This window comes from Lepidochelys olivacea, assembly GCF_965140295.1.
Source record: "Lepidochelys olivacea isolate rLepOli2 genome assembly, chromosome: 5".
In the NCBI taxonomy this organism is placed as follows: domain Eukaryota; kingdom Metazoa; phylum Chordata; order Testudines; family Cheloniidae; genus Lepidochelys; species Lepidochelys olivacea.
In genome coordinates, this window is record NC_140415.1 from 110,933,681 (window position 1) to 110,960,932 (window position 27,252).

General features: G+C 41.9%; 1 protein-coding gene across 7 annotated transcripts in view; it reads right to left on the reverse strand.

Annotated features, from left to right (window-relative positions):
• The window catches only part of BNC2 (basonuclin zinc finger protein 2), a 391,851-nt gene that overhangs the window by 124,557 nt on the left and 240,042 nt on the right, over positions 1–27,252 (reverse strand). For all 7 annotated transcript variants that reach the window (XM_084629725.1, XM_084629724.1, XM_084629728.1 and 4 more), the window contains one exon: positions 3,984–4,086. In XM_084629725.1, coding sequence (XP_084485851.1) covers positions 3,984–4,086 — 103 coding nt within the window. The remainder of the gene's footprint in view (positions 1–3,983; positions 4,087–27,252) is intronic.

Below are 27,252 nucleotides of genomic sequence, written 5' to 3' on the forward strand. Positions count from 1 at the left end.
ATTACCACTATAGTGAAAGGGTGCAGGGTCAAAACTCAATAAACTGAACTTTTGCCAACAGAAACATTTATCTTGCCACAAAAGAACTGCTTTGATGAATCTGCTCTTATATTGACATCCTTCTTTGGCACTTCTGAATAGAAAAGAACTGAACTTGTAGAAAACCTTTCCTTTCAAGAAGCGCACAGCTCGTTTTAGGTGAGGAAAGAAAAACATGAGAAAGACAATGGAAACAGGAAAAAGAAACAGGACAGCAGTTGCTATGTGAAATAATACCACTATGGCTGTGTGCCCTTTCCTTCTTGGCTCCAGAATTCCAACATTTGAAATGGACAATTATTAGCATGAATTAACTCTGTGTGGATGAGTCAGGGAAAACATCAGACAATTGCAACTGAGGTCTATTTTTGGCCTCTTCAGTTAATTATGATTCTGGGTTATCAAGCTTGGATATGCTTGGTACTTCTTATTGGAAACACCTATTCTTTGATAAGTGCATTTAATAAAACATTACCTCATCTATCAAGGATATGAGTGGAAATTTGTTAACGAAAACCAGAAGTAAACCTCCTAATTAATGCAGTAGGAACTACCATTTGCATTCACTGAACATTAAAGTACAGTGTTTAGGGCTTAAAGGAAGTAATTTTTGAACAGTAAAATGATTCACGGATTTTAAAATCCAGGTGCAACAGTACAATGAATTAATCAGTCTCTTTTTGAATGCGCCTCTCAAATTCTGGAGAGTAGCTAAAGTCAACAAGTCAAGAAGACTCATCACAAAGTCTTCAGGAACTAATTTATAAGCCTGTGCTTTGAGTGTGCATTTGCAATATACATCTGACTAGCCTTATACTGCCATAAAATGTAGATACTTTGGCAACATCTACTTTAAAGGAGCTAAAAGAAAAGAAAATGATTTTCTGCAGGTTCCATTTCTAAAATATACACTTTTGTTAATATCTATTCAAACTCAACTTTTCTATTTGAAAGCACTACAGCATCGAGCAAGTGGTGTGCCCAGTGTTTACAGCATTCATCTTTCACCTTTAGCACCGGGGCCATTTCTGTTATACGTATGGGGTGGCCTCACACTATCTTCTAATATTCCAATTTTCAACCCATCCACTTCACAGAAAACTACCAACCAGAGAAATCAAGCCACACTGTTATGTGGAGTTCTGGTTAAAAGCAAAAAAAACCAAACAAACCGGGGTTACTATAGTCCAAACTAAAGTCCATGCAGCAGGCCATATGATTACAAATATTCAACATGGAGAAGTAATTTGTCTGGCCATTGGAAATAAGCCAGATAAGTCGTCTTCCCTCCCCTTTGAACAGCAGACCATTGTGTGCTGATCCTGCACAAAGCTGGATGTCTACCTGAACTACAAAGACACTGTGATGGCCAAAAGCCCCGAAGAATGTGAATGGGCCTGGTTATATTGCTAGAGCACATATCTTGTTTGAAATTTTGGGGAACAGAAAGAAGCTTTGCCCAATTAGGAATCCAGTTCATAATTCATCAGCAAACCAACTAGCTACTTGTTTGTTTTACCTTCAGTATTATCAGAGGACTTTATCCATTCATTACAAAGCAACACAGGAATGGATCTGTACCTGCATACTGTGACGTTCTGTACCTTGAGGGAACACCCTGCACCCCCATATTTTTCCTTATAATATGATTGTGTGGTATCCAATGCAAAGTTTGTCATGTTGGGTGTCTTTGGAAGGCTCATAATGTACTGAGCATTGTTGTTATAGTGATGTTATAGTAACTGTTGTTACAGTAATGTTTCAGGCTATAATTTCATGTATACAGTTATGAGGCTGAAAATGAGTCCCCATGGCTTAACGCAAATCCAGGCAAAAACTCCCCAAGAGCAGAGGGGCAGTTCACATCTCATCAGGGCATGTATGGGACAAACCCAGCCCAGCCTCACAGGAACAAAGGACACTGTCCTAGGCAACAATAAAGGATCTGCTGGACTCTCGAGTAAGTCACCTTCCTTCCTTTGGTCAGTTTGGGACTGCGATGAGGTAATGCTCACCTGACTCGGGGGGGGGGGGCTGGCGCAAAGCCAAGAGGGAAGAAAGGATATGATAAAAGGAGGAGGCGTTTGCCATGGTCTTCCTCTCTTCCACCTCCATCTACAGACATCACCACCAAGCGACTGAAGTGCTGATCAAAGGGGAGAACCTGGCTGAAGGGCAACCAGCCAGCCTGTGGTGAGAAGCATCTAAGTTTGTAAGGGCATTGAAAATGTTAAAATAAGCTTAGAATGCATTTTCCTTTTATTTCATTTGACCAAATCCAACTTGTTGTGCTTTGACGTATAATCACTTAAAATCTATCTTTGTAGTTAGTAAATTTGTTTGTTTATTCTACCTAAAGCAGCGTTTTTGGTTTGAAGCATGTCAGAGACTCCCCTTGGGATAACAAGGCTGGCACATATCAATTTCTTTGTTAAACTGGCAAATTCATATAAGCTTCCAGTGTCCAGCAGGCATAACTGGACACTGCAAGACGGAGGTTCCTAGGGCTGTGTCTGGGACCAGAGATATTGGCTAGTGTCATTCGGTTGCACAATCCAAGGAGCAGCTTACATGCCAGAGGCTGTGCGTGAACAGCCCAGGAATGGGGGTTCTCACAGCATAGCAGTGTAAGGCTGGCTCCCAGAGTCCAGGATTGGAGTGACCTAGCAGATCACCGGTCCGGATAACACCAGAGGGGAACGTCAAACATACTCCTTTCCCTTCCAGGAATGGGGACACTTTAAAAGCCCCCTAGAACTTCTTGCTTTTCAGTTTTGTTAAGCATTCAGTCACGATTAGTTTCAGCACACACACATTAATGCATTACATAGATACGCACAAAATACATAGAAATCAAAGACATTTTAGGAGAAAGATACTGATCTTCTCCTTCAGATCTTACTGAAATAAAACAGAATTTATACAACACAATCCACTGGATGCTTGGCAAAACTGAGAATGGAGAGTATGCTTGCTTCGGGGCCCACAGTCTGAACTGTAAGAAGGAAACTCAGACATACATTTCTTCTGCAAAGATAGCCATCTCTCTCTCTCTTCTCCTGATGTTCGTGAAATCATTTCAGAAGAAAATGTCTTTCTTATTTGTCTTCTAATTGTGTCTACTAAAACTATATTGGACATGGGCAAGATACACATGGTTTATGGTAGGTTTGTGACTGACTTCTAAATAAATAAATAAATAAATTTTAAAAAAAGGATCCAACCCCAAGCAGTTGGTGTATATTTATAAAATTTATTTAGATGCAAGCCAAATACATGAGCCCACTCCAGCCCTCCTATACCCACTTTAACATAGGGAAGATAAGATCAGCTGCTAAGCCATATTATAAGGCTTTCATTCAGCCACAGAGGATATACCAGCTTTATTCTGACATCCCGGCTCCAAAAAGCGGACAGTGGTATGTTTGAGTTTCCATGGGAATTCAGTGACTCTTTGGCTGCTGCATATGTGCAATGTGAACTCCACAGTGCAACCATACTATAAACATCTTGTTTTCCTGCTAAGAGCTGTGAGCATAGCATTACTGCTTGGAAACTAGAATATGTTCTCCGAGCTATACACAGTGCTCAATTTGTGCCAGGGCTGAGCCCAGGCACCTCTGAGCTTGGCAGTTCATAGTCCCGGCACCTCTGGACTTGCTGCACCAGATATGAATGTAAAAAAATTGCTTGAGACCTGGCACTACTTTCATTACAAATGAAGCACTGGCTTTGCACATAATGTTAACAAACTCATTGCCTCCAATGACACTTGAAGCCACTGCTGGCATAATTGACCCTCTCTTCTCAAATGTAGAGACTGCTTTAAAAAAAGCACACACTCGTGTGTGCATGGACAGATATAGCTATTATCATTATTTAATAATAATAAATGAGATAGAGATGGACAAAACAGAGAGGATAAAAGAACAGATATTTCTTACCATGTGCCACCCAGCCATGTTTACAATGGTCACAGGTTCTCAGGTTAATCTTCCCTGGCTGGAAACATTCACATGTGCAATTTACCAGTGTACAGCGGATGGCCTGGAAAAAGAAACAAATGCACATAAATATCTTACCAGATAATTTTTTTTTTGTTCTTTAACTATCTGCCCATATGGTGGCTGGGATTTTTGAACATAAAGAGAAAGAAAAAGAAAAGAAATTCTAAAATGCAAAGCATTGTTAATTCTTTTACATAGGGTTTATTTTTCCTTTAAAATGCATATATCAATATCCCTGAGCAATTATAAAAAAAGTCTATTCAATAATAATGTATTATATTATTCCATAGGCTGAATAAATTCTTAAATTCTTTAAAAGAATACAGACCAAGGACTAAACTCAGGCTTTTTTTCCAATCAAGTGCCTGAAGGAAAATGTTGTTATAGTCATGTCTTCACATAGCACTATGTCACATTGGTTAGAATCAAGAGTGAAACATGCACATAAAAATATACATAAAGGCAGAGCGTTGTCCAAGCATTGTTCTCATGTTTCCCTGTTGGGATTCACACAAGATCTAATTCAGTTAAGTATCAGAAGGAAGCCACCGGTTTGGGAACTGGCGTTCCCAAAGCAGCAATAAAATGAGAGAGGTACAGATAGGACTGGCTCATGAGATACAGCGTAACTTTCCTTTGCATTCATAATTTCTCTCTGATCTCCACACATGCCCTTTACCTTTTTGTCTCATATATTTATTAAAATATAAATGTTTTCCACTTTTTCTTAAAAGGAAATCTACTAAAAACACAGACTGAATATTGAGATTTAAAATCTGGACAATGAATACATCTATCTAAACCCAATCTTAAAACTACTTTAAAAAGCTAAGAAAGTTTACTTTAGGAAGTGTGGGGAAAAGAGTTCACAGAAAGTCAGCATAAATGTGGTGAGACCTGTGTTTCTAAACAGTGCAAAAGATGACCTGTGCTCTTCAAACTGCTACCAATAAATTTATGGCTTGCATTTAGGTGTAATTTGCATGGAGGTTTGGGAGACAGAGCAGGCTTAGTCTGATCATTCACAGATTAACAATCTACTGTAACTATCAGTGCTTCCCGGAAAAGATATCTCTACTGATTTAGATGCAATCAATGATTACTTGGGGGTTCAGTAGGGGAAGGGAGTTTGGTACCTATGACTGCAGATACATGGGAACTTTATCAATGCTGTTACCTTACAAACCTCTCCTAGATGCTTCCACTTAAAAATCTGCAATACCTGTAAGTAACAGGAATGATCTTCCCTATGCTGAAAGGATCAGATTTGTAAGGAAAACAACATTAAACATTAGCATGGGCAAGCTAAACTCTTTGTTTGCTGACAATGAAAGGAGTTCAAGCTATTTTAAACATTTTATTTATTTATTTGAATCAGACACAGAAACTTCAAGCCATTTGTGGTTTACTGACTCACTCAATCTGTGTTTCTCTGCTCGATTTCTGAGGCAGGAGTCCTTCCTCCCTCCCATCCAGTCTGCTCTTTTACTACCTTTGACTCTCAAAAGCCCTGACGCAAAAAAATATCCAGATATTTCAGGGACTTATTCCCAAAGTCAACTGCCTTTACTCATTAGCTAGATTGTAAAACATTGCTGTATGTATCATTGATTAAAATAATTAGTAATATGAAATATAAGGGCAAAAAAGAACTGCTGACTATGCAGAATAATATATGTGTTTGTAGGTTACAAGGAAAAAAATTCTACTGAAAGGTCCCGTTTCATGTTCAATACTTTATTGATTCGGTAATATTTCAGGTCTCCCCCGTCAGTAATGGTGTCTTTCTCTAATATGTTCATTAATTAATGAACTCTGTAATTAATTGTACTGCAAAGAGAATGAAGGCATGACAAAATGGAATGGTATTCCTGTTCTACTGTAAGGGATTTTTTTTCCTTATAAACAAATGCCTTATTTCACTTATTTTTAAAAACTTTGTTTGTACCAATCTGTTGTAGATTTGTTGCATTTCATGTTACTGCTACACGCGCGCACACACCATCTGAAATAACGTCAACTGCTAGTGCTGCTTTATTAAAAGTTGACTAGAATTTCCATTATAAACCCACCTCTGTTTTCCCTGCCCCCAAGATTTGCATGTTGCCCGTAAAAACTGGAATCAGGCTGAAACTTGAAATACGGCACAACATTTCAGCCCAAGAATGACTTTTCTCTCACCCCTTTGAAAATGATCCACTTAGCCATTTTAAAATGACGAGCTGAAAAAATGTTTACCAGTTTAGAGTTTCTTTTCCTCTTCTGTGACTAAAAAAATCGCTTAAATCGTCTTGAGGGTATTACTCTACTTAGTTGATTATGTGTTTCCCACATTAAGAACTTATAACATCAAAATGACATAATATTTGAAAATTCATGTAAACTTTCCACAAACATAAAAATTTCTCTTTTTAAAATAGGTAAATGAGAAAACCTTACAAAAGTGATAAGTACTTTTTATTAAGGTATGTAATCAGGCCCAGATATTTAGCCCAGCCTTAACTGGGCCTCTCTTTTTGCTCCACAGGAATCTTGATACTTTAGGCCATAATCTGGCTTCAGAGATGCAGGTACATGACTATAAATTTTAATGTGAACCATGTAGCATTTCTGAAAGATGAAGATGATAGCCTGGTGGTGAGGATGTTAGTTTTGGGGCCTGGGAGTCTGGTCAGCAGCGCAGCAGGGCTAAGGCGGGCTCCCTACTTGCTGTGGCTCCATGTGGCTCCTGAAAGCACTGGCATGTCCCCCCTCCGGGTCCTACACGTAGGGGCAGCCAGGGGGCTTTGCAGGCAGCCAGGGGGCTTTGCACGCTGCCCTCGCCCCAAGCACCAGTTCTGCAGCTCCCATTGGCCAGGAACCGCAGCCAATAGGAGCTGCATGGGTGGTGCCTACAAATGGGGCAGCGCACAGAGCCACCTAGTCGCACCTCTGTGTAGGAGCTGGAGTGGGGACATGCTGTTGCTTCCTGGAACTGCTTGAGGTAAGCACCACCTGGAGCCTGCCTCCACTCCTGTACCCCTAGCCAGAAGCCCCCTCCTGCACCTCAAACCCCTCAGCCCTAGCCAGAAGCCCCCTCCTGCACCCCAAACCCCTCATCCCCAGCCCCACCCCAGATCCTGCACCCCCAACTGGAGCCCTCATCCCTCCCACACCCCAACCCCCTGCCCCAACCTCCTCCTACTCCCAAATCCCTCATCCCTGGCCTCATACCAAGGCCTGCACCCCAGCTGGAGCCCTCACTCCCTCTGCACCCCAACCCCCTGCCATGGCCCAGACCTCCCTCCCACACCCAGAACCCATTTCTGGTCACATCCCAGAACCCATACCCCTAGCCCAGAGCCCGTATCCCTTCCCACATCCCAACCCCCTGTCTCAGCCCGGAGTCCCCTCCCATACTCCGAACACCTCCACTCCACACACCCTCCCCCAACAAAGAGCACCCTCCTAAACCCCAAACCCTTCATCCCCAGCCCCCTCCCAGAGTCTGCACCCCTAGCCAGAGCACTCATACCCACCTGCACCCCAACCACTTGCCCCAGCCCAGAGCACCCTCACGCACTCCAAACCCCTCAGCCCCAGCCTGGAGCCACCTCCTGCACCCTAAATCCCTTATCCCTGGCCCCACCCCAGAGCCCTCACCCCAACCCACTGCCTCAGCCTGGAGCTCCCTCCCACACCCTGAACTCCTCATTTCTGGCCTCACCCTGGAGCTCACACCCCCAGCTGGAGCCCTCCCGCACCGCAACCACTGAGCCAGCCAGGTGAAAATGAAAAAGTGAGTGAGGGTGGGGAGAGCGAGTGACAGAGGAAGGGGGGATGGAGTGAGTGGAAGGCGGTGCCTCGGAGGAGGGGCGAGGTAGGAGGCAGGGCAAGAGTGTTTGGTTTTGTGCAAGTAGAAGATTGGCAACCGTACTCCGTGCCTAAATTCCCCATCTGCAAAGTGGGAGTAACAACAACAGAGAGGTGTTGTGAGAATAAAAAGAACAAAGGTTGCAAGGTGCTCAGATGCTATGGTAATAGAAGCCATATAAAAACCAAAGACTATGGTCTTTAGTAAACAACACTTTTTTAAAAAGACAGTTTTAAGATTTGTTTAAGGTTTCTTTAATTAATCCAAAGCTAATGTAGTCCATGATGCCATCTACCTCAGATCACTGCAGAGCCCAATACACAACTAATTTAACTGAGATTATTTTGGTGGAGTAAACCAGGAGTATGGTATATCCTTATGCCAACGTGTGAGGAAATATGCCTGTAACTGCCTTCAAATTGAAATTGACACACATTCTCATTCTTGTCTGAAAATGTCTTTTAACATTTTAAGATTAACTTCCTGTGTTCTTTTTTATTATAGTATTTGCTTTAAATGAATCCCTATCACTTACAGTGAGTAACTACAGATTTGGAAAATGACCGAGAGAGCTGCATTTGGAAACTCTTGTTGAGATAGATGCACACAGTCAATCAATGGAGGGGATGGACTTAGAGGGAGCAAGGAGAAGAAGGGTTTGTGTTCACCAATAGTGTGTTTGTAAGTGATGGTGCAGATCTGGCAAAACTGTAGTAGGACATTTGTTAGTTCTTTATTTGCACACTGAAGGGGGGAGGGGAGATAGTGAAAGGGGCCTGATGTGATTCTGTAGAAGCTGAATGCTGAATTCACTGTTGAGACATCTGAGTTACAAAGCAGACACAAAAATGCAAGCGTACAACCATACTGTCAGACATTTCAAAAGTTAACTACAATATGATTTCATTCTAATTGCCAATGCAAATTATTGCTAAATAGCTTTTACAATTATATAATGTATTACTATATTCTTTCAAAGTGAAATGCAAAACCTATTTATCTGACTTAGCTTTTCAACAGTAATACCTCCAACAAGGAAATGAAAAGAGAGGACGAGAAGAAAAGAAAAGAAATCAAAGACCCAGTAGACTTGAAGAAAAACAGAGAAATAAATATAGGATCTTTATGTATGGACTGATACAAAATAGCAAAACTCCTCCAAAGATCGTAAAGTGTACTCAGCCTATAGCACTCAGGTTAAAAGACTCCTTAAGTATGCATTGAAATGGCATATTCTTCAGCAGCTCCAAAGGAGCTGTTATGTTCTACCATGTTGATGATCCACGGATAATGGGAGTGTCACACATTTTTATACATCTTTTTCATAAAGGTCCTATCATAGTGCTTCTTGCATTTCCATTGAGATTCTAATGGTCTCCAAGGAACTTTTACAACAGCAATGAAAGAAACAAAATGATTCAATCGAAATCCATCCCAACATAATTTACATGACAGATTCTTTCATCTCAAAAGCACTACTATTAAAATTTAAAAAACAAAACATGCATATGCTAAAATATAATTCAAGTTTTCATTTATCACCCCAGTGCCTCAAAAATACCTTCTTGCTATTTCCTTTAGTTGTGCCTATAGGGTCTATACAAGAATATGGGAACATTGCCTGGTATTCAATACAGCATATAGCTATGGGCACAAGGTTACAGATTTAATGAAAAGCCTTAAACCTGTACTCCTATACTTGTGTGGGTTTCACTCACACCGGACACTGATATAATATAGTTTTGGAGCATTTAATTATATTTAACAAGAATATATCATTCACATATTAATAGGAGCAGCCCATAACAGTAATGGGAAATCAATCTGTCTGGCTCTTTTGCAGAATTTCCATAAGAGACCATGGCCAATAACGAAAGGCAAAGCTAGTTTGGGTGCAGGGGGAGGGGGGGGAAATGGGGGAAAGAGGCATGAAGAAGAACACTGACTTCTCTTTATTTTCTCCTTGGGATAAAATGGGATGTACCATCAAAATTAGAGGTGGTCTGCAATGTTCTCAAGACTTTCGAGAAAGATCTTATTCAATGGATGTTGACACTGTGTGTCCTGAATTCTAGTTCCAGATTCGACAATTACACCCTTTGCGACCATTAGCAAAACACTTAGGGACAGAATCTGATACCCTTACTCATGCCAAGTAGACTCTTACTTCCTGAGTAGCGTCTTTACAGCTTCAGAGTAAGGTACCACTCTTACTCTGGGTAACAGAACCTTTCTGGATCAGCTTTTTCATTTGCAAAATAGGGACCACCACTGCCACCATGTAGGAGTATGGTGGAACTGAATATACAAATATGTCAAATTCTGCTTGCCTTATGGATGGCGAGTAGCTCCATATATCTGTCTAATGTATCTACAAACCTGAAATCACTGAAATCTAAGCTAAGCTAAACACTGACTTCGGTAGGCCTATTCATGTGAATAAAATGATTATGATTTGGGTCAATGTTTGTAAAATGCTTTGAATAAGACTAAATTAAAATCAATGAGACTCTACACTGGTCTATAGTCTGCACAGGCATTTCAGTTAGCACGACCGAAGCCTATTATTATTATTAAGACTTCTGTTTTAGTGTGACCTGATGATAATTCATGAGTTCCATGTTTCTTGGTAAAACAGGAAAGACCTGCGTAACTTCCCTAGCAGGATGAGTGAGCTTTTGATGGGGCTGAAAAGAAAGGAGAAGTGATTATGGAGTGTGAGGGTGTGTGTGTGGTGGGCGGGGGGGGGAGGTTGAATAAAAACAGATTAATTTGGGAAGTGATGTCAAAATATGGGATAAATATGATGCATTTCCACCAATTTGTCTTTAGCAATAATAATTAAGGCTACATTTATGTCACAGAGGTCATGGAAGTCACTTCCAGAGACCTCTGCGACATTCTCTGCTTCAGCCCCAGGGCCTGCAGGACTCTAGAACTGACACCCAGCGTGGCCCTGGCAGGGTTCCCACGACAGGCGACAGCAGTGACAAGTGACAGGAAGCCCCCTGCAAAGTTCCAATGACGGGTGACAGACTCCTGAGGGGGCTCTCCTCAGGGTTCAAGCGATGGGCCACAGCCTCACAAGGGGGGAGGAGGATGCCTGCGAGTGGCTGGGGTGTCACATTTTCTCTTTGGAAAACATGGTCACCCTGCAGCTCCCATCCGCCCTGGGCGGAGGGGGAACCCCACAGCTCCCAGCTACCACAGTGGTGGGGAAAACCATGGAGCCACAGCAGCAAAAGTCATAGACAGGTCATGGCTTCTGTGAATTTTTTGTTTATTGCCTGTGACATGTCCATGACTTTTACTAAAAATAACCATGACAAAATCTTAGCCTTAATAATAATTTTTAAAAAGAGCACAGTAAAAATTGTCTCTTCTTTCCATCGTGTAATAGGTTCCCTGCCTTTGCCTTTTAAAATAATCTTCAATATCTTATTTTAAACAAATGTTTCATAAAGAAATAACTTGGTCATTGTGTAATCCATTTCACAGTGTTGTGTTTTTCCTTTTAAAAATGTAAAGCAGTTGGTCTGGAGACACAGGAGCTTACAAGGATAACCAATAGAATTGTCTGGAAAGTAGAAATCACTTCCCACAAAAAAATTGTGTTGTTAAGAAAAAATTTTCCTGAACCAATCAAAAATTTGAAATTTTTCATGGGACGGGATTTCAAGAAAATTCCAATTAGGGAGAACAGAAACAGAAGCTTTTGTTAATTTTTGTTAATTTAATTTATGACAGGCAGAAAGTAAAATTGACAAGAGCCTTCCAACCCCACTCCAGGGCCAAGAGGTAGAAAGCCCAAATTCCCAGCTTCTCCACCTCTCCCCCAGATCCAGGAACCACAGAGGCAGAGAGCTGTGGATCCCAAATCTCTCGGGTTGAAGCTGGTCGGGACAGGGGCTGAGAGCTAGGGAGACCCAGAACTTAGCCTCAGTACCCTCCCCAAAAGCTTTTGTCAATTTCATTTTCTGTTACAGGCAGAGAGTGAAATTGACAATAGCTTTCCAGGCAGGCAGCTGGGGAGCCCTCATTTAGATTTTCCCATCAGTTTCATTTTCCCAACACAAAATCAAAATTTTTCAACAAAATTGAAGTTTTCCTGTGGAAAATTTCAGATTTGCAGAAAGGATATTTTTGGTCAGAAAATCACTGCAACTAAATATTCTGACCAGCTTTAGTAATCACCCAATATTATGAACAAGAGGTTGATGACAAATGTAGAGATCTTTTCTCATACTGACACATGTGAACCACAATTTGAGGAGTTACATCAAAGAGATTACACCAAATTCCTGCAAATTGCTTGTTATTTTTATGTGGGCATGCTCCTTTACTTTGAAGTTTATACTTGTTATTTCTTGTCTTCAAAATTAAGCGAAGTAATCTACTTACAGTAAAGGCCTTTTTTTCTTATTGAATGTGTGAATTTAGTGCTTAAAGGTTTCAAATTGACAGCCATTGAGAATAAAATCCTTTACTCACAAAGCAGGCACAACATGGGCAGCGACAACTTTCCCTCCATGCCCCCACAGATGTTTCACAACCCTGACTTGTAGGAGAGGGTAGTTTATTCTTTATGTCCTTAACCTCTCAGCAGAGATGGCTAACGAAGGAGCAACTAACCAGTGCCAAATGTGATAACAGTTTGAAACAGGGATGTCTCTCCACTAAGAACTGGACTCAGACCACCAGCTCTTTTAACACAGACCCTGTACCTATGTCCCTATGACTTGGGCAAGGTTTGAACTGAAGACCCAGTGGTGAAAGCCTCTGTATCACAATACCTAACTTTTTGCTGTGTTACTGTAATTTTTTTTTTTTTTTGTATACAAGAATAGAGCACATTCTATGCTTACTTGGTAGGCCATTAGAACATCTATCAATTTTCCTCCCCATATTTCAGAGATTCTAATAAAGATTTTTTTTCTATTCCTTTCCCATTTATGCCTCATTAAAAAAAATCAGTTTTGTTGTGCAAATGAAAAGAACCCATTGAAATTATATTAGTTTTAATAGCTGGAAAATCAAAAGTACAATACAGATGGTTTTAAATTAACACTAGAGCATTGTCATTTCTGGTCTCCTGGTTGGAAAACGCACAGGGAAACAATCATCTGCAAGTTGTACAGGCTTCCACTACCTGGGCTCACTTTTTCTTGAGTGTTACAGCCAACTACATGACTACATTACACAAAAGGAAAGGACTGCTCTGAAACTTCTGGGCACGGGGCAAAATAAAACACATAAGGGTTTCATTCTGAGCTGGATTTCAACACCACCTCTTACTTTGTGGATGCAACTGTGTCTCCATATTGAACTGAAGGCACATTTGACAGCACTTTGAAGTCTAACCACATGCTTATGCTTCCAAAAAATAAGCTAGATAGCTATGGACTAGCAAATGTGTCCATAGTTCATTGTTGGTGCATAACCGCATGTGTAAAGAGGCAGTTCCTAAAGAACAGGCCTTGTGTGTGTCTCTGCATCAAGAAATGGGATAATTTAAGTCCACGATTATTACAAAAAGGAAAATATGAGGGTTTTTGTTTTCCATTTTTATTGATCAAGGAGGAGGTTCCAGTTCTCGCCTCATCCATGCCTGCAAGTAGCTTTGCAGTACCTTAGAATGTCTAATCCAGAGGTTCTCAGATTGTGGTCCGTGGACCACCAGTGGTCCGCGAGCTCCATTCAGGTGATTTGCAGATAGTTCCCTCTAAGGTGCGCATCTGGGCGGCCGCACACAAGAGAATTATGGGCCACCCACCTAATCAGTGGAGCCACGCAGGTATGGTTTCACAAATTAGGTGCCTGGACCCTGGAGAAGATGCACATGTAAGGTGAGGTGCTAGCCTTGTGGGGAATAGGCTGTAGGTGGAAGGGGCCAGTGGAGTCAGAAGAGGGGGTAGGGGAATTTGGGATGTGCAGGGCTGTGGCAGCCAGAAAAAGAGGCGACTTTCCCCAGCCTCAGCTTGGGGGCTCCTGCGGTGGGGAGAGACCTCCCTCCTTCCCAGCCCCAGCTCGGAGGCTGCCACAGCGGGGGAGAGAGGACACATCCATCGTATTAGAAACGTAAGGCTACTGATATTAAAATATGAGTTGCGTGCTTTTATTTGTAGAACAAAAAACATTTAGTTATCATTAAGGTTTTTTTTTACATAGTGCTTTTATCCAAAGCACTTTACAGTATTTAGCTAATGGTACAAACAATGTTTGGAAAGATCATTAAGTGATCCGCCGAGACCCTCAGCAATTTTCAAGTGGTCCGCGAAAAAAAAGTTTGAGAACCACTGGTCTAATCTCCTGAACATGCACTGGTCCAGGCTCAAGAAAATCACAATTATACTTTATTTAAGTAAAACGCATTCCATTCAAAACAAGTGCTAGATAGCTAGAAATTACTAGACATTTCCTACCATCTAAGTGAGTTTCCAATGTATGCTTTGGAGTTAAGAAAAAGCAATAAGCCTGTTCTATTTGGCCATGAATGTTTTCTAAAGAAAGAAATTTGCACATGGAGAAGTATTTCCGTACCTCAACAGAAATATGGTGCCTTCCACCACTTATTCCTGGTTCATGAAAGCAATTGAAAGCCATGCATCACCTTTAGATGTGGATCATAACTTAATAAAATATTTACTGAACTAGTACTAAAGGGCAGTGGGGAAAGATGGACAATTCTATGGCCAAAACACTGAACTGAGAGTCAGGATATCTGGGTTCTGATCATGAGTCTGCCACTGTCACAGACTTACTGCATGGCCTTGGGTAAGTTAGGTTGGATATTAGGAAAAACTTTTTCACTAGGAGGGTGGTGAAACACTGGAATGTGTTACCTAGGGAGGTGGTAGAATCTCCTTCCTTAGAAGTTTTTAAGGACAGGCTTGACAAAGCCCTGGCTGGGATGATTTAATTGGGGATTGGTCCTGCTTTGAGCAGGGGGTTGGACTAGATGACCTCCTGAGGTCCCTTCCAACCCTGATATTCTATGATTCTAAGTCACTTAGCCTCTCTGTATCCCACATTTCCCTGTCTTCAAAAAGGGACAACAACATCTGGACCCATCATTTCCATAGAGAGGATCAATTAACGGCTTGTTAAGCCCAGCAATGGAAAATACTACACAAAGCATTATCACTTTATCTGTCAATGTAAAAATTCAAACAAAATTATTTAAAAATACACAAACTTTCACCCAGTAAGGGGACAATTTTAAACAATGGGATTACTTTGGAAGCCCTGTGTAAAATCACTTACGTTGGTAGACAGTCATTTTTAACATGAAGTGCTATCACAATACTGTGCCACATAAAGGAAAAACAAAGTGTCAATTCACTTTGCATTTCATTGTTCTTAAATACCTGTGCTGCCCCATAAGTCATCTCACATCCCTCCCACTCCCTTATCACTCAGAGATACCTAAATCTGTTCTGGGTCATTCACTACAACAGTATTATATTAGCTATTTTATTAGCTATTTTATATCACATTATATTAGTATTGTTTCTTACTTGTATTTATTTTCACTAATACAATTTGAAAGGTGCTAATAGCATTATATTTCTCTGTGGCATTCATTAAAAGAGTTACTAATACAATATGATAGGAAGGATGCAAACAAAATAGAAAGTTGTTAATGGGATAAAATAGGTTTTCCAGGAATAAGAAATATGTAGCCTTTAAGCATTTTACAAAACCACTCTCAACTGTTCTTGAGGGAAGGCTGGCGAATGAAAGGGGAATAAGGAAGAAAAAAATTAAACACATAAAATAGCATTTGGAATGTTGTTTCAGTTCTAGGAACCACTGTTAATTATTACTTTGGACGCTCATGCACAGAGACCTGTAACAAGGAAAGTTGCGTAAGCTTTTGTACAAAAGCCCACAATGTTATTTTCGAGGAACTTTCTATAGGCTGTACTCTGCCCTGATTCTATACACATAACTCTTGTTCATGTCAGCCGGATTTTGTACAAAGACCGAGGATATAATATTATGTAAGCTTGCCTAAGGTTTGCACACATCAAAGGCAGCATGGCAAAAATTAAGACTGACAAATGTTCCTGATTTAAAAAATCTTGTTTAAAAATAAGAGCGTGGTTGATTTAAGTTTAAGAATGAGACTCCCTGTGCCTGAAAGAATGTTAGTAAATGTAGATACTTTTCTTAAAGGTTAAAAAGACTGAACTAACTGATTAATCCAACATTGTGTAGACTATTAGGGCCCAATCACGCACCACCTTAAGATAATGGCAAGTGTCTATTAGATACTTAATAACATGGGTGGGGCTGACCATGGGAAGCCTGAGAGCTGTTACCTCCATTAAGGAGGAACAGATGCACTCCCCTGTGCTGAGGACTGTTTTCGGGTGACTAGCTAGCACCACTAACCCCACCCAGGTCTTGAGTTCAGATGAGCACAAGAACTATAATTGTGAGTGGCCTCTGCAAGGGAAGGCAATGAAAAGGCTGTTTGTATCATCTTGCCTCTCTCACTCACACAACTCAAGAGCTGACCATAATCTGTGTCTATACCTGAATCAGAATAATTGAACTGTTATTTCTAGGGTATTCACGGACAGTGAATTATTGTTATTGTATGGAAGGGAAAACCACAGATTGGGTCTGGGTACATTCATAATACCTTATTCATCATCTCTTCTCTTTTAAGGTTCTGCTGGTAAACCTGGCATCTACCCTCATCTGCCCCCTCCCACTTCTGGCCCCCCTCAGAATCCCCCCATCCAACTCCCCCCGCTCTTTGTCCCCTGACCGCCCCCTCCCAGGACCCCCGCCCCTAACCACGCCCCAGGACTCCACCCCCTATCTAACCCTCCCCGCTCCCTGTCCCGACTGCCCCCTCCAGAACCGCTGCCCTATCCAAGTGCCCCCTGCTCCCTGACTGCCCCCCAGGACTCCCTGCCCCTTATCCAACCCCCCGGCCCCCTTACCATGCCGCTCAGAGCAGCATGTCTGGGAACCGTGCCGGAGCATGAGCCCCGCATGAGCGCTGCCCACACAGTGCGGGAGGGGGGATAGCAGGAGAGGGGCTGGGGACTAGCCTCCCAGGCCAGGAGCACAAGGGCCGGGCAGGATGGTCCTGCGGGCCGGATGTGGCCCATGGGCCATAGTTTGCCCACCTCTGGTCTATTGGGTCAAAAATCTGTGAACTAAGGAGGATTTACTTGATAACTCCTTATGAACAATTTACAGTCTCTATGAGTTACTCCTGTCTATCAGATCAAAACCCCAATTTTCAGATATTGCCTTTGTCCAAATTAACCAAAATAAGGTAAAAGTTCAGAAGATCTTAAATAAATAATCCGAAGTAAATAACCCTCATTCTCAAGATTAGCTTTGATTTGTTTTTAAAAAGCTGTAGCCTGTCTAGTAAACAATACAAGTGCCAGCACACAAGTATGTACAGAAACATGCCTGTGACCAGATAAACAATAAACCTTTTAGAGTGTCCATACAAAGTGATGTTGGACAAATGTACCCAAGACAAAACAGAACTTAAAAATGTAATAAACTGCTTCCTCCCCCACCCCCTTTCCTTTGTAACTAGGTTAAAGGAAAGTAAGCAAAACCCTAATTTTAGGAGGGCCATTCTGCCTGACTTTTGGTACATCTCTTCCTTTTTATCCATTTCAGTCAGGCAACTATTCCCTTTCAGAAACAAGATTTATATTGAAAATATGTTGGTTATTGCCTAATCTGTTCTCACTCCCCAAGAAGACTGTATTTTTGAAGTTAGGCTTGCCAATTTTCTAATCGCACAAAACCAAACACCCTTGCCCTGCCCCTTCTCTGAGACCCCCGCCCCCACTCACTCCATCCCCTCTCCCTCTGTTGCTTGCTCTCCCCCACCATCACTCACTTTCACTGGACTGGGGCAGAGGATTGGGGTGTGGGAGGGGGGTCGAGGGCTCCGGCTGGGGGTGCGGGCTCAGGGGTGGGGCTGGGTATGAGAGGTTGGGATGCAGGAGAGGGCTCCGAGCTGGGACAGAGGGCCAGGGTGCGGGCTGTAGGTGGGGCCAGAAATGATGGGTTTAGGGTACAGGAGGGGGCTCCAGAGTGTGGGCTCTGGCTGGCGGTATGGACTCTGGGTGGGGCCGGGGATGAGGGATTTGGGGTGCAGGAGGGGGCTGTAGCTGCGGTAGGGGGTTGGGGTGTGTAGGGGGTGAGGGCTCCTGCTGGAGGTGTGGGTCAAACTGGGGTCAGCGAACAGCACCAGGGTCAACCCAGAGTCAGGAGTTTGGGTCCAGTACAGCACTAGATCAGGAGTTCACTCACTTCCTGTGCCTCGTTCTGACTTAGGTAGTGTGTTTGGGTCATTCGGAGGGCCAGATAACTGGTGCAATCAGGAGCTTCCTGGTCAATGACCCCGGTGGGCCAGAGTTCTGCTCTCCCCCTTTCCTGCTAGTTCTGGAGAGCTGTTAGGCAGCAGCCACAGACTGGGCACAACTTGGGGACCCACCCCTGGGTTCAAGACCTGCGATCCCTCAGTTTGTTGCAAAAATAAAAGTTTTTCCCAAACCGTATGACTTCCTTTTATAAAACAAGGGATGACATGAACATGAACTGTACATGAAACTAGCAATCTGTTAGCTCCACCTGAGATCTATTTTTAAAATATAACCTGTAGTAACTTAGTATTGGTATTAACCAGGAGCCATAACCTACGGTTTTCACTCTGGCCAACACTTCACTGATTGAAAGATGACTCCTTAGGCATGCAACAGCAAAGACAGTTGCAAAAAAACAAAAACACTTTTACTCAAGATGCAAGCACCCGGATTGAAAGCAGAAAAATTCTCTCTTCTTTAGATCAATTAGTTTACCACCATTCTCCAAAAATGTTACTATCCCCTTTTTATCATAAATATTTTGAAATATATGCTTCCATCTTTTCCAGAAAACAAAACAAAACAATGGAAAGTTTTTCCACCAAGGTGTATTAGGTATAAACATAAGCTCGGTCCTCTAAACTTTAAAAAAAGGGGGAGAAAAATTCCAACAACTCTGAAATAGATAAATCTTTTCTCTATGGCCAGTGTAGAGCTCCATTATATGTAACTGCTTACAAAAAAAAAAAAAAAAAAAGAAACCTTATTGGTTGTCTCTGAAGGATTTTCTTTTATACATAGCTTTATCCTATAATTTTGTCCCTGTTGGGCATGCTGCCTAAATTTAAACACAAACAGTCAAGCAATGAAGAAACATTAACACATTTACTGTGAACAAAAACTCCCAGTTGTACAGTGAAATTTTAATACATTTCAACTTATCTCTTTTACTAATGGGGAGAGTACAAACCCTGCAGGAATTCGCTCTGCAAACTGGTAATTACAGTAGACTCACTATTTTACAATGCATATGTATAGTCAGACACAAGAACCATAGCTGCCCTTTTGATGTAGATTACAATAGGAATGTTTAAAAAAAATTATGAACATCTACAGCAATTCTAAAGGAATGCATTATTTCACAGGAAGGTGTCCTTTAGCTACGCTCCTGAAACATAAATATACACACACAAATATATACACATATATATTTGCTTTTATATACCAAAGCATAAGCTTTATCAGGGTGTTCTTTTTAATTTTCGTGACAGAATAAATCTGCCGCTCTTCGTACAAAACGAGAGGTTCCAATCGACAGTATCATGTGTTAGCTCAGAAATGTAGTTTTCTCCTCTAAACCTCCTTTCCCCACAACCCCAAATTTAAACAGTTGTAACCTTCAGATTTGTGTCATATTAAATCTTTACAGCACATAATTAAGAGCACTATTTTAATCTTAGACTTATACCATATAATGTGCAGTGGAGCTCAAGTAATACATGCTGTGTCTGGTATCCTATCCTTTGACTTGTACATACAGAGATAGATCTAGCTTCGTGTGGTAGGGGATTAGCTCAAGGTGTATTTTAATTCAGCTGCCATGCACAGGTGTAGTGTAATACCTACTTTTCATACAACAGTAGAATGAAAGGAAGGGCAAAATAAAAGGCAAATGTTCAGAAGATTAAAAAATATGTTTTCAGGACTGATCTGTCCTAATCTATTCAGGCTTGTATACAGTCTCCATCACTGTAGCATCTGAACCTACAAGCATTCCACCATTGAACTGTCACCATGTTCAATGGGAAAATTTCAAACAGGCACATGCACACCGCACTTTTTACACATACAATAATAGAAACGTAGGGTGGGACAGGACCTCCACAGGTCAGCTAGTCTATCCGCACACTGAATCATACGCATGCACACTTCTCCCACAAGATAGAAAAATTGTATACACTCTATTTAAAATAAATAGAATGTCAAGAATACGGAGCGCTCAGATCGGAGTGATCATGCACCACATACACAGTCCAGTTAGCATTTCAGTATTTAACACATTTTCAACAATGTACAGCAGTGTTTATGAATATATCTTTCACTAAACCTTACAAGAGAGACCATCAGATATTTATCAACAAATTTTAACCACTGATCTGGCTATAGATCTTATCTTTTTCTAATTCTCTCTGAGCCAAATTCTGCAAATTTACCCATTAACTGATTTGTGGCATGTATTTATACAGAAACCAGAAATGTCCTGCTCCTGTATGCAACACATATGTGTTGTGCTACTTAGGCAATAGTGCAAGATCTGCAACTTCCCTGTGCCATGGAAAAACTGCTCATGTTCCGATAGAAGAAGTCACAGCTAAAAGCACTAGCTTCTGAGGTCCACTTCCCAAATAGGAGAAGCTGATGTTAGGAATAAGAGTTTAAATTAACACTACTGACTGGATCAGCACTATGTTGGCTTGTACAGCCTCAGAACCGCCCCCTGGCATGCAGTCACCACTGGGGAAAGAGAGAGAGAGAGAGAAGTGGTGGTGCTATGCCTGAGGTAATAACTTAAGGCATTACACTTAATATATGCATTGGTGTCAGGTATTATACTTGTGACTACTGAGAAAATAAAATCTACACAGTGCACGGATGGAAGAGAAGTGTGTTTGTCAGCACCTGAAAAGTGTAAAATATTTCTCACTATAACAAATTTAGGTTCCACAGAATAGATGATAGTATGCTGTACATTTATTATTTTGGCTGAGGCAAGAAGCATGTGCTTGGTCAGCAATTCTCTATTTGAAGCATATGGGATGTTCCATTTAAGCTCTTTCTCTGAGCTTACGGTCACTATTGTACATCATAATTAGGGCAGCGATTTTGCCACAAAGATTTCAGGTAAAAATCACAGTTCTCTTACAAGGTGTTTTGAACATTAACAGGGTGGCAGAAGAGCTGTGCAGAACCCTAGTGTGACGTACATAGTTTGGATTGACAGATGTCAGATGACGTGGTGTTATCCTGCTGAAATTCTGGATGTCGGAATTGAAGAGGGGAAGAATGAGAAGAGGCAAACCAGCACCCTTTTCTCAGGGTACAGGGTGTTGGATCTAGTGCATTTCTGGATAATGGGACAACTTTTTGCAATGCAGACATACCAAACAGCTGACTTACCACTTTTCAACTGGATTTGCTGACATGCTAAAAATAAAATGTAGGGCTAGTTCCACTTGATTCTTAGAGACCCATGTAAGGAAAGTAAAGAACAGACTAACCCTCATGAGAAAGCTACTGCTCCAGTTTTTATATGCTCATATACTATTGTATATAATAGTACATTGGTTATACAAGGATAAAAGAGTTTGGCTCAACAGACAGAATCATTGACCACCTTCAATTTCTCCCCAAAACTTGCTTTTTCCAGTTAACCTTCCAACACTGTCCTCCATTCCACCACTCCTGCCTTCCTGTCTGACTCTGTTCCCACAATCCTTTAACAGAAAACAAAGGAACAAAAAGGAACAAAGGAACAGATTTTCTTGTCACGATATTGGAGTGAAACAAAAGTAAATCCACTGAAGTCAATGAAGTTAGACTGGTGTAAAACCAGTGGAAGTGACTGGTGAATCAGACCTCAAGGTGTTTATGTAACAAAAGCATCTCAGAATTTCCATGGTATCTCTCCATCTTTTCTAATCCACCTGACTCCTTTGTACCCATCATAACTTGAAAAGTGTTATTTTAAAGGCAGTTGAGGGCACTCAGCATCTTGCAGGATTGGGCCTTCGGCTGTAAACTCCATGGCAGTGCTTTGTCATTTTCACTAATCTAGCTCTACAGCACCAAGCATCACATACAGCATTATAGACAAATTAATTTCTTTTTTATTTTTAGCAACAAGACTTTGCATTGCATATTATTGGGGGAAAATGACTTCTCCAATTGAATTGTGGTATACTAAAATATGGACTGTCCTTGTAAATTAGAAAAGCTTTCACACTTATGTATGGACACAAGAGAAGTGTCAAAAAGAGGACAGCTATTTAGAAATGTGGTCACTCTTTTTAGCATACTCAAAGGAAGAGGGCTCCCCAGACAGCAAGTCAAAATCTTTAGTCAGGTTCTTTGAATATTAAACTGATCCTCACAGACTTCTAGACACTAAGGCCAAAACAGACTATCATGATCATCCAGTCTGACCTTCTGCACAGTGCATGCCATGGAACCTCACCCACCCACTCCTGTGATAGGTCCATAACCTCTGGCTGAATTCTTGAAGTCATCATGTCTTGATTTAGAGACTTCAAATTACAGAGACTCAATCATTTACTCTAGTTCAAACCATTAAGTGACCTGTGCCCCCACTGCAGAAGAAGGCAAAAAACCACCAGGGTCACTGCCAATCTGATCTGGGGAAAATTCCTTCCCGATCCCCAATATGGCAATCAGTTAGACCAGGGGTGGGCAAACCTTTTGGGCCGAGGGCAACATCTGGGTGGGGAAATTATATGCAGGGCCGGGGCAGGGGGTTGGGGTGCGGGAGGGAGTGAAGGGTGTGTGTGGGGGGTGCAGTGTGCAGGAACGGGCTCAGGGCAAGAGATTGGGGCAGAGGAAGGGTGCAGGGTGTATGAGAGGGCTCAGGGAAAGGGGTTGGGGTGCAGGAGCGATGCGGAGTGCAGGAGGGAGCTCAGGGCAGGGGGGAGGAGTGCGGCAGGGGGCTCAAGGTAGGGAATTGGGGTGCACGGGGGTGTAGGGTGCAGCAGGGGGATCAGGGCAGGGAGTTTTGCCTGCCCTGGCCCCACACGGCGCTGCTCCGGGAAGTGGCCGGAACCATGTCCCTGCACAGCCCCTGGGGGAGGGGAGGTACAGGGCTCCGTGTGCTGCTCTTGCCACGCCTCCAGGTACCTTCCCCGAAGCTCCCATTGGACGTGGTTCCCCATTCCCGGCCAATGGAAGCTGCGGGGGGGGGGGGGAGGGCGGTGCCTGGAGGCAATGGCAATGCACAGAACCCTCTGCCCTCCCCTCCCCCCACTCCGGACCCCAGGGATGTGGTGCCGTCCGCTTCTGAGAGCGGCGCGGGGCCTGCGGCATCACAGGGGCCAATCCCGTGGGCCGGATCCAAAGCCCAGAGAGGCCGGATCCAGCCTGCGGGCTGTAGTTTGCCCACCCCTGAGTTAGACCCTTAGCATGTGGGCAAGACCCACCTGCGAGACAGCTGAAGAGACAAGGAATTCTTTGTAGTAACTCAGAGGCCTCCCCCTTCAGTGTCCCATCTCCAGCTGTGGAGATATTTGCTAATAGCAGTCGTGGATGGGCCACATGCCATTGCAGACAATTTCACCATACTATCCCCTCCATAAACCTGTCAAGCTCAGTCTTGAAACAAGTTATGTTTTTTGCCCCCATGACTCCGCTTGAAAGCTGTTACAGAACTTCACTCCTCTGATGGTTAGAAACCTTCACTTAATTTCAAACTAAACTTACAGATGGCCAGTTTATATCCATTTGTTCTTGTGCCAGCACTGGCCCTTAACTTAAATAACTCCTATCCCTCCCTGGTATTTATCCATCTGATGTATTTAGAGAGAGCAATCATATCTCCCCTCAGGCTTCGTTTGTTAGGGTAAACAAACCAAATTCCTGAAGTCTCCTCTCATAAGGTAGGTTTATCAGGCCTTTGTGTCATAGTAGCCCTTCTCTGCACTGTTCCAATTTGAACACATCTTTCTTAAACTAGTGAGATCAGAAGTGCACACAGTATCCCAGATGAGGTGTCATCACTGTCTTGTATAATGGTACTAGCACTTCCCTATCTCTACTGGAAACACCTTGCCTGATGTATTTTAGGATTGAATTAGACTTTTTCGTGGCCACATCACACTGGCAGCTCACAGTCATCCTGTGATTGACCAATACACCCAGGTATTTCTCCTCTAACTTCCAACTGATACATCCCAAGCTTATAGAAAAAATTCTTGTTGATACTCCTTAAGTTCATGACCTTGCACTTTGCACTATTAAATTTCGTCCCATGTCTATTACTCCAGTTTTCAAGGTTATTCAAATCTTCTTGTATGATATTCTGGTTCTCTTCCATATTGGCAATATACCCCAACTTTATATCATCCACAAATTTTATTAGCACACTACCACTTTTTGTGTCCAGATCATTAACGAAAATATTAAATAAGATTGGTCCCAAGACCTATTTTTGAGGAACTCCACTAGTAACCTCTCTCCATTCTGACCATACACCTTACAGCATGACCCAATGTAGTCTCCCTTTTTAACCATTTCCTTACCCACCTTTTGCTTCTTGTATTAATCCCCATCTTTTCCAATTCAACTAATAATTTCCCATGGGGAACTGTATCAAATGCCTTACTGAAATCCAGGTAGATCAGATCTAGTAAATTTCCTTTGTCTAGAAAATCGGTAATCTTCTCATAGAAAGAGATCAGGTTGGTCTGGCATAATCTACTTTTGGTAAAATCATGTTGTATTTTATCCCAATTACTGTTTATATCTATGTCCTTAACTACTCTCTCTTTCAAAATTTATTTTAAGACTTTGCATACAATCAAGGTCAAACTAATGGGCCTCTAGTTTCCTGGATCACTTTTTTTCCCCCCCTTTCTTAAATATAGGTTCTATATTTGCAATTCTCCATGCACAGGGTATGACCCCCTAAGTTTACAGATTCATCTTGCAGTTGGACTTGCAATTTCATGAGCCAGTTCCTTTAATGTTCTTGGATGGAGATAATCTGGGCCCCCTGATTTGGTCCCATTAAACTTTTTGAGTTTGGCTTCCACCTTGGATGTGGTAATTTCTACTTCCATAACCTTGTTCCCATTAACCACCCTGCCGCTGTCCCCGAGCTCCTCATTACCCTTATTAAAAACTGAGGCAAATGGAAATTGGGCTGCAAATTGCACAACATTAACTTCTCTGGTGAGATTTCTATAACTTTCTGGCAACAATTGTGCCAGATATATCACAAAAAACAGACTCTGTTACAATATATTGCTAATTGTGTTTCCATTTCCAACAAAGCCAGTGGGTGCAGAGGTGTATGATGATAATCATTTTTAGAACCAGATTTTTTTTTCCAACCCCAGAATAGTTTGGGGTTGGTCTGAGGTTGGGGATCAAGTTCAGGTCAGTTCTACTTTATCCAAACTGATTCATTGCTCCCTATTATCTTCCTATTATTATGTAATTAATGACAGTGTGCTTGGCACTGTAAAACACACAAAAAACAGAGATCCCTTAAGTCAGGGAGTTTACAGTGTAAAACACAGATACAGAAGGGACAGATGCACTGAGAAGCTGATAAGAGTGTCAACTTATGGAACTGAGTTTTCTTATTTATTTAAAAACTGCTAGCAATTTTCACTTCATAACAAACACATTCAAGTTATTACAAAACAGAAATGGAGATTTCTTTATCAATTAATGCAAACTGAATTGAATAATTTGAATGCATTAAATTTGGTATTTCAAATCCAGTATTTACTTGGAGAAGAAGCACGCCGAACACAGGGAAGTGATGCTCCATTAATATTCATTACTTGCCAACACTAAAAAAAAAGAAAAAAGAAAAAAAGAGAGCTGCCAAGTTTATTTTGGCAAAGCTGCATGACATGATTTGTGTTCAAAGCAAAATTTATAAAAATGTCTTTAAATAAATGTGAATCCTTTTCAATTAAAAAAGACCTTGTAAAACAGGGGGAAGCACTTCTGGGTGTTAGTCTAGCTTTTGTTGGCTGCTTTTTTTTTTTTTAAACTGCTGAACTGTGCAAATTTCCTCTTCTAATAAACCGTGATTGGACAGAACAGACTGTCACAACAGAAGTTTCTGTTTAAACTAGACTTTTCACTTTATTTTCATGGAAAGCAAGTGTTTGTAAAAGTGGTTATAGCTGTCCTAACCCATTCATTAACCATTGTTCTTCAAGATGCGTTGCACATGTCCATTCAACTCTTGGTGTCTGTGTGCCCAGAGCATAGCCATCAAGAACATTTTCCCTCAACAGTACCTGCTGGGCAGCTCACGTGTCCTCTGCTGCCACATGCCACATTGTGCAGGTATAAGGAGCAGAGCCTCCCCAGCCACCCTCAGTGCCTTCTTGCTGGAACTCTGATATATAGGAGTAGGAGGTCGGGTCATGGAATGGACACGTACAACACACCTTGAAGTACAACTGTTACTGAACAGGTTAGTTACTATTTTTTCTTCTTAGAATGGTGACTTTTCTTCCCACTTTTGGTGACTTAGATATTTATCTAAAGAAAGACTGGAGGACAACTTGCCCAGCTCTAGTATCGTCTCTTGAGTCTTGAGCTACAGCATAATGGGAAGCAAACACATGGACTCAGGACCAGGTTACCGCTAAATGTCCAAAAATTGGAGCATGCACTAGAAAAGCAGCAGAGGCTGACTGCAATCTCATTGAATGAGATAGGACTCTGCTCAGCAGAGTGACTGACATTAGCCAGGTTGTAGCACATGCATATACAAGAGACCACCCGAGAAGAAATTCTCTGAATAGAGGATGAATGTTCTTTCATTCTGTCTGCCACTGTCACGAATGGTCAGAGGACTTCAGAGCTGCTTGGTTCCGTCAAGGTAGAATGCCAGAGCTCTGCTGACATCCAGCATGTGCAAACATTCCTCTTCCCTACTCAAATCTGATTTTGGGAAGAATGCAGGTAAGCATGCTGGTTGACATGGAGAGAGGATACCACCTATGGGACAAGCCTCAGATGTGGGCACAGATAAACCATCTTAAAAAAAAGACAGTATAGGGAGTCCCAGACACTAACATGCGCAGCACTCTACAATTCTGGTAGAGGTGCTGGCAACCAAAAATGCCACCTTCATTGACAGATGTAGCAGACAGCAAGTAGCCAAAGGCTCAAATGGGAGACCCAAAAGTCAGGACAAGTTTAAATCCCACAGAGGGACAGGATCGTGCACCTAAGGATACAG